At 33.2% G+C, this 10,821-nt stretch overlaps 2 protein-coding genes across 3 annotated transcripts in view; one reads left to right on the top strand and one right to left on the bottom strand.

The window, feature by feature from the left end:
* The first annotated feature begins 2,840 nt into the window (after positions 1 to 2,840).
* On the top strand, positions 2,841 to 5,127 carry LOC107017332 (serine--tRNA ligase-like). Of its 2 annotated transcripts, none has more exons than XM_015217588.2 (8): positions 2,841 to 2,989; positions 3,085 to 3,155; positions 3,237 to 3,398; positions 3,503 to 3,608; positions 3,773 to 3,966; positions 4,036 to 4,139; positions 4,236 to 4,419; positions 4,491 to 5,127. In XM_015217588.2, the coding sequence occupies exons 1-8, from the start codon at positions 2,869 to 2,871 to the stop codon at positions 4,845 to 4,847; spliced, it is 1,299 nt and encodes a 432-aa protein (XP_015073074.1). In that variant the 5' UTR covers positions 2,841 to 2,868; the 3' UTR covers positions 4,848 to 5,127. The 2 variants fall into 2 exon arrangements, with proteins under 2 accessions (XP_015073074.1, XP_027772022.1); XM_027916221.1 differs by having other exon boundaries at positions 4,495 to 4,771.
* Positions 5,128 to 7,778: 2,651 nt separating this feature from the next.
* Positions 7,779 to 10,821, bottom strand: part of LOC107016282 — a 7,633-nt gene continuing 4,590 nt past the window's right edge. The window contains exons 5-7 of the mRNA XM_015216776.2: positions 9,619 to 9,711; positions 9,425 to 9,525; positions 7,779 to 9,238 (exon numbers count right to left, since the gene is read on the bottom strand). Of these exons, the coding sequence (XP_015072262.1) occupies positions 7,930 to 9,238; positions 9,425 to 9,525; positions 9,619 to 9,711 (1,503 nt within the window). The 3' untranslated portion in view covers positions 7,779 to 7,929. The remainder of the gene's footprint in view (positions 9,239 to 9,424; positions 9,526 to 9,618; positions 9,712 to 10,821) is intronic.

Raw genomic sequence — 10,821 nt, 5'->3', positions numbered from 1 at the left:
AACGAATTATACAATTGCGAATTATACAATTGCAGTGAAATACAATTTTCTCTAGCTTTATACAACAGAAGTGTATATATTGTGTTTCTGTTTTTGTATAAAGCGAGAGAAAAACATATATCTTCTTGCTATACACTTAATATTGCAGCGAAATAGGCCGTGAATTATACAATTGTGCATATACAATTGCAGCGAAATAGGCCAGTGAATTATACAATTGCAGCGAAATAGGCCAGCGAATTATACAATTTAGGCCAGCGATTTATACACTTGTATATGTATAGCGAATTATACAGTTTTATGTTTGCTATGGAGCGCAATTATGCAAAGTTTGCTATAGTATACAAATATGAATTTTTTGTTTGCTATATGTGAAAGTTGCCCTTTAAATTTCCTGTTTTAAAATACAATTTAAAAATAAAAGGTAAAGTTATTAAATAATAATAATAGTAATAATAATAATAATAATAATAATAATAATAATAATGATGTGGATAAGAAGGAATTTACATTGCTAATTAGTTTTCACGAAAATCATTTATTTATTTTAATTTTAAAATCCTCTATTTTGAGATAAGATTTAATATATAAGGCTATTGTTTAATAATACTTCTATATATAATAGAAAAGGAAAAAGTGTCACACATCAGCACTACGAAAANGTCTCCATGCTTAATATACGTATGTAGAAAAAACTTAGCCATATTGTGCATGTTCACATTCATAAATTGACAAATACAATTACGTATGATAAGTTTCCCTTCCTCACTAGTCATTCAATTTAGGGCATGTATTCTATGAATGTAACTCCAAGTCTCCCACAAGTCATTCATTACATACAGCCAATCACATGGCTCATAATAATAAATAAATACGAAAGTAGAGTTGAATTTTGAATTTTAATTTTACGAATTTAATATATCGAATTTAATTATTAAACTCATCATTTTATATTTTAAGATACAATTAAACGAGAAACATAACGAATAATTTAAAACGAAAGGACTATTTAAATCTCTTCATTATAATTCACACATTAATTAATTTCTACCCCAATTATCTTTAAACCAAAATATCTTGTTGCATGAATTTCAACTTGCTGTAATTTTGTATTCATTATTTCAGAGTCTCCACTCTCTGACACTCTTTATGTTTTTTTGGGACTTTTCGAAAGAAAAGTAGACCTGAAAAAAAACGTGTTTACTAGCGCGGAATTGTTTTACTTTTAATAAAAAATCTCGAATTTGAATTTGAGTATAGCAAAAATTTATTGAGAGTGTCATTCCTGAATAAATCTTGCGCTCAGTTTAGGCTTCACTACAAATTCCAAACAATGAATGCACTATACTCAAAATGATTTTTAGTGACAATTAATTTACGATAATAACTTAATTGTCACTAAATATTTATTTCTAGTATCAATTAACACTCTTTGTATATATGTATCTAAAGCCATTAACGAAATTGAATTCAATTATAACTAACTAATGTCGATAAAGACATTAATATTCTTTATTAAACTTATCGCGTTTTATTTAGTGTATACCTAAATTTTGTGTATTCTTAGTTACCTCGTTTGTTCTTTCAGTTTTCAAGTACACCTTTAGCCCATTAGATGACACAAGATGATTGAAAATTGGGACACCAAAATAGTGGATAATAATAATTCTTACAAGTGCTGGAAATCATTGAAAGTAACTACTTTTGGGTATGTGACATGAGCAGCCCATGTGCATAAAAAGACAGTAATGGCCTCCAACTTTTGAAGTAGTGGAAATTGTCACTCATATATACAAGTAAAGTTCCAATGACAATAACCTTTGCCTAGGTATGTATGACTATCAAATGATGAAATTGATATGGATAAGATCTTTTATTGGAGCTATTAGTTACACATGTAGATATATATATATATACGATAACTAGCTTGTGTCTGATCTCAACTATTCTATTTGATATGTGCTTCATTAGTTCTACTAGTATCGATATCGTAAAAATTGTTACATTATAGAAGCTTAAGCAGAAGGTCCAGCTTCAAAACGGACATTTTTGGAATACTATAAATAAAAAAGGATCGTCTCTAAAAACGTATAAATAAAAAAGGATCCCCTCTAAAAACACGTACGTAGTGTTCAAAAATATTAGCACAAACCTTTGGGCTAATTGTGCAGCCTTTGAAACTTGGAATGATGGGCTTTTTGAATGAACTTTGTACCAACCGTACAATATCTGTTCATGGAAAAACTTTTGGGCCAATGTAGCCTTTAAATTTCCTGTTTTAAAATACAATTTAAAAATAAAAGGTAAATTATTAAATAATAATAATAATAATAATAATGATGATGTGGATAAGAAGGAATTTACATTGCTAATTAGTTTTCACGAAAATCATTTATTTATTTTAATTTTAAAATTCTCTATTTTGAGATAAGATTTAATATATAAGGCTATTGTTTAATAATACTTCTATATATAATAGAAAAGGAAAAAAGTGTCACACATCAGCACTACGAAATTTAAAAAATAAATTTAAAATTCATTTAAATATGTATAAACAAAAAGGAATTAGAAAAAACGTAACCTAACTATTTTAAATTTCCTGTTTTAAAATACAATTTAAAAATAAAAGGTAAATTATTAAATAAAAGTAATAAGAATATAATATAAGAATTATTATTATACCGTTATTTTTCCCTTTTTAAGTAAAAATTTTAGGTATTAAAAATAGAGTATTTTTCCCTTTTTAAGTTAAAAACCATTAATTATTATTAATATATAAAAGGTAAAGTAACTTTTCCATAAATTTAAACCCTATAAGCCGTCGTTGTAGAAATCAACGTATAAACATAAAAACTTTAATCTGCTAATATGTTAGATATAAATCTTTTCAGAAATCATCCTGAAATTGTTCGTGAATCTCAACGCCGTCGATTTGCCAATGTCGATGTTGTAGATGAAGTTATTCAACTTGACAAACAATGGCGTCAACGTATGTAATTAACTTTCTTTTCAAATTTTAACCATTCTTTCGAAATCTGTGAGAATATTATTGTGAATACATGAGTTTTTTTTTTAATATTTCAGGGCAGTTCGAGATTGATAATTTGCGAAAAGATTTCAAAAAGATCACCAAAGAAATTGGCAAGCTAAAAAATGTGAGTGAGACTCTTTTATTTAGTTTTCCTTTTATCTGAATTTTCGTGCTCGAAAACTGAATCATATATTCATTAATAAAGTGTGGTGAGGATGCGAGTCAAAAAATTGAAGACGCTGCAGAGAAGAAGCTTTTAATTGAAAAAAAAGAGATACAAGTACAAGAGGCTCGAACCACTTTGTATTCCAAGTTGGAAATCATTGGTAACCTCGTGCACGATTCAGTCCCAGTTAGTAATGATGAGGTATAGTGTATATATGTCCATTTTGCTGTTCTGTAGTCACATAATATTCCTATTATTTTTGTAGCCAAATAATGTTATAGTTCGGACTCATATTATTTTTGTAGGCAAATAATGTTATAGTTCGGACCTGGGGAGATAAGCAGACTGAAAAGGGTCTTAAAAGTCATGTTGATCTCGTCAAAACGCTTGGAATGGCAGATTTAACAAAGGGTAAACAGAATTCTTCAAATCAAGTTAAAATTACATCAATTTCACAAAACCTCTTGGCATAATTTTTTATTTTATAAAATAATATCAGATAAGTGATGTTGAAAATGTTGTTGCTCAATTCGTATTTATTTGTTGGTTGATATAATGGCTTGCAAATTATATAGGTGCAAATGTGGCTGGAGGAAGAGGTTACTATCTGAAAGGAGCTGGTGTACGTCTTAATCAAGCGTTGATTAATTTTGCACTTGATTTCTTGGAGAATAGGGGATATACTCCATTGCAAACTCCCTTCTTCTTGAGGAAAGATATTATGGCAAAGTGTGCTCAATTAGCTCAGTTTGATGAAGAACTTTACAAGGTATATCGAATTCTTCATGTTTAAAATTATTGATGGCAAGACATATATACCTCATTTATCCATTGATAGGTGAGTGGTGACGGAGATGACAAATATCTTATTGCCACTGCTGAACAACCTCTGTGTGCTTATCATTTGAATGATTGGATTCATCCTTCACAACTTCCGTTAAGGTATTGATATTAATGTAATGGAACCAACCAATCAACAGTACTATTGCCAGTCAGTTCGCTTTTATGGACTAACTAATCTATGTCGTCATCCACCAGGTATGCTGGATATTCTTCATGCTTCCGCAAGGAAGCTGGCTCTCATGGTCGCGATACACTTGGAATTTTTAGAGTCCACCAGTTTGAGAAAGTGGAACAGTTTTGTTTAACAGGTCCAAATGGCAATGACTCGTGGGAAATGCATGAGGAGATGATTAAAAATTCAGAGGAATTCTTTCAGCAGGTAGATCTAATGGATCATTATATTCCTCTCACTCACTGTTATTAGACAACTGATCTTTTTATTTTTGACAGCTAGAGCTTCCTTACCAAATTGTGGCTGTTGTTTCTGGCGCACTCAATGATGCAGCAGCAAAGAAGTACGATTTGGAAGGGTGGTACCCTGCATCATCAACTTATAGAGAGCTTGTGTCATGCTCAAACTGCACAGACTATCAGTCTAGGAAATTAGAAATTCGGTTTGGACACAAGGGTAATGATCAAGTGAAGAAGTATGTGCATCTATTGAACTCCACCCTTACCGCAACAGAGAGGACTATGTGTTGTATACTTGAGAACTACCAAAGGGAGGACGGAGTGGAGATTCCTCGAGTTCTACGTCCATATATGGGTGGCAAGACATTCATGCCTTTCTCCAACAAAGGGAATTGAGTTCAACCAACTTAAACAAGTCAATTGATAGAATAGGTTCTGTCTATTAATTTTTTCTGTTTTCTTTGTACATTCTCTTGCAAAAAAATGATAATAAACATAGATATTTTACTTGAATATATAGATTTGAAAGTTCGTTGTGTTGAAGTATAATCTGATACAGATTTCTAGTATAGTTTGAAGGCAAGTATTTACTGTAATGAAGCCCTGATACAACCACACTGTGTAAGTGTGTATTCTATCTATGATGATCAATAGCAATTATATTTTTTTTGTTTTACCAAAGTTTTTTATACATCAATTAATGAGTTACATACATAATGCTGTACTTTCTAGCTCTTTCGTCAGAGCATGGTAAAAGAACCACCCCGGTTTATACTCAATATTTGCTCTTCATATACATGTATTGATTTCTTCAGAATCACCTAAAAGGTCACGTAGCTAAAACTATTTACATGAATAGAACAAATTACAAACACATTAACAAGACAAAATGGCACAACTTCTCGAAAACAAACAGAATGATACATGATTTAGTTGGCCTTAGTGTTGTTAGACTATCCTCTTGACCTTGATGTTTGTGAATAAGATGAAGATAGCACCTGCATGAAAATGATTCAAGATGTCACTTAAAGAGTATTTTCGCACGGTGGTGGAAACCCAAAATTTGACAGAAAAGAGTTGTATTTTCACATTAGAATTGGATGGAGGATGACGATATAAAAGGTGTATTAAGTATGGCTGTACAAACTTCATTCTCAGTGCAATTTGGTTACCTCGTAAATATAAAGGCCAGACATCACAGCACCTGATATGTCTTGGGACCCTTTCTTTAGTAAATAACCAACACACTACTAAGATTATCCACGAATGTCTCGATATCTGGATTCATTAATGCAATCCGATCAGCCAGACTATAGATTTCCTGAAAAATAAATACTGTTATAAGGATTTTTCTCTTTCTTGCATTTGTACTTTTGCCATAAAATATACAATGATGTGAAAGATGGCTTACAGAAATTGAAAAGCAATCCTTTTGCTGCAATTCTGACTGCTTATGCAAGGCACTCAAAAACCGTTTTGCTTCTTTCTGCTGACACATTCCCCCACTTCGTCCAAAATCCACAAATCCATGTTAGTCAACATACTTATCGTATAATGATTCTTTCATTATTTCCACAACATTCTGAGAGTAGAGAATACATGATTTGAGGGTATTGTAATAGAGCAATTCGATGATAAAGATTATAGCAGGTCTTGATGATTTTGGGAAGATTGTTAACAAAGAAATGAACAACTACAGAGAGAATCAATTTACCAGAGCATCTTGCTCAGTTATCTCTTCTCTTAGATCTACTCTAGCTCGAGCCTTACCAAGCTCTCTAATTGCCTTGCTGTTATTGGTGTACCATCACCGGATGTATTATGATCCTCAACTTCAACTAAAACTTCTGCAAGATTTCTGCTGCTAGTTTTGTCATCCTTGCACCAAATGACAAGAAGATAAATAAACATTACAAAGAGTAGCTAAAACTTTCAAACATAAAAGAAAGCCCATTTGACAACCTAGGAAATATATAAGTTCTTGCATAAGCAATGTACTTACGCACAGAGAATGGAACAAAACCACTGTCTTTCTTAGGGTCAAGTCTCAGCATTGCAGCTTTGTATTCATTCACGTTAATTTCTCTAACATCCAACAAGGCTGCAAAGAAAAATTAAGAGCAATTTGTATTCCTCGCTGAGATAATGGTTTGGCAAAGGGCAAACCTGTACATAACTGTTTTGCGACTGGTGGCTGCTCTACACTTTTTGCATGAAGATGACAAGGAAAAGCTTTAAATCATGCAAATTTTCACATGAATAAACTCTTAATGATAACCATATAATCGCATCAACTGATACATTTCTATTGACTTGTATGTCGATATGCATGGAAGAAAAAGGACCTTTTCCTTGAAGAAGCTAAAGAAAAAGATGCTAAAAGTAGCAGGGTAAGTGACATGATTGTTTTTGTTGGTCAATGATCACCGAATCTTGTTCTTCTTTTTTCAATGATTCACCTAATCTTACCAAAATCAACTAGCTATTTCCATTAAACGAGTGAATTTTGATATTGTTTAATACTGGTCAAGCAGAAAATGTAAAAGAAATTGATTACATATATCTGATGGTGTTAAAAAAGAATTATTTACTGCAACAAGAAGAATTGTCTCCCTATAGCAAACAAGGATTCGAGGAGCGATGTTGACAGTTGGATATTTCTTACCAAGTTGATCAATTCTCCAACTTAAACGAACATTTGCAGAAAGGAGTGAGGACACTTACTGACATAATATGCTCAGAGAGTCGCTTGTCCAGCAATTCATCAGGTTTATCAAGTAATACGAACACCAAATCAAATCGCGAAAGCAAAGCACCATTCATTCTTCAAGTTCTCGTTCACAGTTTTTGCACGGCTGCAAGAATTTTTTCACACATTACCACCACAGTTAAAAAAACAATATGTAATGCAAGTTTTCCCATGATCTATGATTACATAATTATACGAGATAGATTTGTAACAAAACTTTTCGAACTAAGACTTAAGCCGTTAACCGTAGTGAGTGAGATTTCACCGAGAAATTTAAAATTTCATAAGTATTAAGGTCAGTTCAATAGATTTAGCACCTTGAGTTCCAAAAAGAATTAAATTTGAAATAGCAAAATCTGAAAATTTGGAAGTTAAACTAAGTACGAGTTTTGGGTCAAACTTCAAACGAGCACATGATGAGTTAGGCATACTACAAGATACCATAGGAAAGATCTTTAAATTATTTTTCCAAATCCGCCGAGTTTGCAAAGTTTCCAAATTGACTTCTACAATTGTAACTATTTAAAACGAGTTTTAATTATTATTGTAACATGAAGAAAAGCTGCAAAATATATAACTACAGAAAACAAAAATTAAAAAATAGAATCTTCAATCCATACATTGCAATATACCTTGAACGTACAAAAAGGTGCAAAATATTAGCAATTTCTGGTACAGAATACATGAACATGAAGAAAAGGTGAGAAATATAACTACAGAAAACAAAAATCAAAGAACAAAATCATCGTCAATCCATACGCCCGATATGGGTTTTCCAATGTGAAGATAGTCTGAATTGGAAACCCCTCTCTGTGTCGAGTAATCATATGAAAAGAATTTCTGTGCTTTCAAACAGAAGAATACGCTGTTATGATCACCATGTAGCAAAGGGAAGAAAATTTTGTTTTCAAACCCGACTTCAGAGCACTGTTTCAAATATGCCGAACCACTACTTACAAACATCGTGTTCCCGTTGAGATCCAATAGTCTCTCCCTTACCAAGGTAAGGTCAGTGACTGTGTATCTCCACACGTTTACGCTGGGTTCAGCATCCATACAACAAACGATGATCAAACTGTCCCCATCAGAATCTTCAACACCATATACCCTTTTTACGTTTTCTTGTTCCTCAAAAGTAAAAGTGTTCCAAAAGAAATACCAATTAGGCCGTTCTGCGGAGCTTTCCTCTAAAGTTAGAATCGCCAGATCGTCCTCTTCCCCCACAAGATAGATAGAATTTCCAAAAATAACTGGATTGTAGAATTTTACCAGAATGACTATTTTCCCATCAGGAACGTGATTATCAAAAAGTTCATGATAATGCCAAATTTTTTCTCCGACCTTAGTTAAGTAGACAGCAGGGGGAGAGCCTGCAAATTCGACTCCGATCACAAAGCAATCTGAAGAGTCTGGGGTTCCAATAAACGTCCAGTTAGTGCGGTAGATATTGTCTTTGTCTAATCGGTTCGGTAGAGAAATTACCATATGACTGGTAGCATTAAAGAAAAACAGGTCATGTCCATTACCAATGAGAAGCCAGTGTCCCTTGGCACACAGCAACTCGGAATGCAACAATTTTGGAACTTGTGGACCCGAAGAAAAAAGTTTTATGTTCCGAAAAGGATTGAACATTTGAATAGTGGCAGACTCTATGGTGAGAAAACGGATATCAGAAAAATCTGTAATCCAAGGCATCAATGGAGCTTCTAGGAAGGAACAACATACGGCTGTAAAGTTCACAAAGTCTTTACCGACTAGTCGAAACTTCATGAAGCCAAGAAAATCGCGGGGTGTCCTTGCCCACAATTCATTCAATTTCAGATTTTTCATCATATCGTGCATACTGAGAGGGTGATACCGCAGTGCTGGCTGTTGAGATAGTTTTAGATCACCAAAAGCTGGGTGGAACAGATGGGGATATTTAGCATGCCAATAATTGGATGGTACTATGAGACCTGCAATTCCTTGTGCATGCGTAAGCTCTAATTGAGTTTGCCTTTCCTCTTCCTTTTGGCCAGACATAAATCCTGTGGAATGTCTAACAGCATCGAAAGATGCGACTTAGTGCAGGTTTACTATTTATTTTTTAAAATGTCAGAAATATTATTATATGCAGAAAACAAATATTAGTTTTATGAAATGGTATTTTAGGGATTCAGAAATATTTTAAGGCAGAAGCAATTTTATTATTAATGCAGAAAGAATCATTTTCTGGAGAACTTACTCGTCATCAATTAGTCGCTTCTCAATCTGAGAAATGTCAAAGTAACGCAAGACAGTTTCCAAGAATTTTCTCTTCGAATCCAAAATCCTAGCATAGCAAACCTGTAATAATCATTAAGGAAATAGTTGACATATTAGCCAGTGACGGTGGACATGCTCAAAGATTAAAAATGTCCTAGATCATATGATAACAACCTTATACTGCAAATTTAATGATTCATTCTTAATGTCGTTAACTTTAAAGGAAGCTTTATTTGTAAACGCTACTGCATTAGCTGCATCATCATCCTGCCAAAGAAGGAATTGGAACACTGTTAGAAACTTAGAATGCCAAAGAGAACCACAATAATGGAGGTTGACTTAACTTTTTCAGATATTGCATATAAACAGCAGACAATAGCAGGGTGCATAGTAGCAGTACAGGAACCAAATCTACAACTCTAATTTCCCTTTTGATAGTAAGAAGAACAATACAATTGAAAGGAAACCAAGATACTTAGAATGTACATAGCACACTAGTTAACAAGTCACATTAGCACCGTAAAAGGTTTACTCATCAAGAAGAAAGACAACATCGGTACAACTTGCAGAATAAATGCCACATAGAAAGGAGCTCACATGCTACATATTCATTTGTTACCTTTTTCATAAAAATCAGTGCACACTCATTTGTTTCCTACTAACGTTCCTGAAAGTATTTAACGATTCAGAACTAGACCAAATTTCTAACCGGGGAACACCAATTCCGTCAGCCAGGTAAACATTCTTCTTATAGCTCTTGCTCAATTCCTTTTGTGGCCTCTTTCTTTTCCCAGTATGATACTTTGAAGATGCTTACATTTACTGTCTCTTTTTTTTTTTTTACAAGAAGGCCATCAGTAGTAATTGAGAACCTCCCGGAAAAGGTTTCTACTTTCAACAAACTTAACATTGATGGATCCTCATTAGGAAAACCAAGCCAGGAGGAATCGGCAGGGTGGCGTGATTCGAAACATAAATGGTGATTGGAGAGAATATCTATCACCACAAATACTCTTAACTAAATTGCTAGCTCTTATGCAGAAACTTCAAGTTATCGAGAGCTAAACAGGGTTGTGGACCTCGCGAAGGAAGGAGCTAAGGAAAACTCCTTTTTTAAATCGTGGTTTTGTGGAGTCCATACCCATTGTAGATAAACATAGCAAAAATGGTTGAATTTTGTTTGTTGATTATTGTTAAAGTCAACAAATGTTGCAACAAAATTCAAAGCTCACCATTTCTTTTTTCAACTAAAATCTTAGCAAGATTTCTACATAGGTGAAAATGTTGAAATCTTGTGTTTCTTGTGATGTCATTGGTGACATCATTAGGAGTAGATTTTCCTATAAATAGAGAGCTCTTGCTCATTTCAAAATACAC

This window comes from Solanum pennellii, chromosome 4, assembly GCF_001406875.1.
Source record: "Solanum pennellii chromosome 4, SPENNV200".
In the NCBI taxonomy this organism is placed as follows: domain Eukaryota; kingdom Viridiplantae; phylum Streptophyta; class Magnoliopsida; order Solanales; family Solanaceae; genus Solanum; species Solanum pennellii.
Note: the sequence above shows the minus strand (reverse complement) of the source record. Positions and strands in the feature narration are given on the sequence as shown.

Bases quoted from the DNA above. Each gene is read 5' to 3' on its own strand.
- LOC107017332 (XM_015217588.2), top strand. From the start codon at position 2,869: ATGTTAGATATAAATCTTTTCAGAAATCATCCTGAAATTGTTCGTGAA. The intron at 3,609-3,772 runs GTAAACAGAATT...CAAATTATATAG, and splicing joins AATGGCAGATTTAACAAAGG to GTGCAAATGTGGCTGGAGGA. The intron at 3,967-4,035 runs GTATATCGAATT...ATCCATTGATAG, and splicing joins TTGATGAAGAACTTTACAAG to GTGAGTGGTGACGGAGATGA.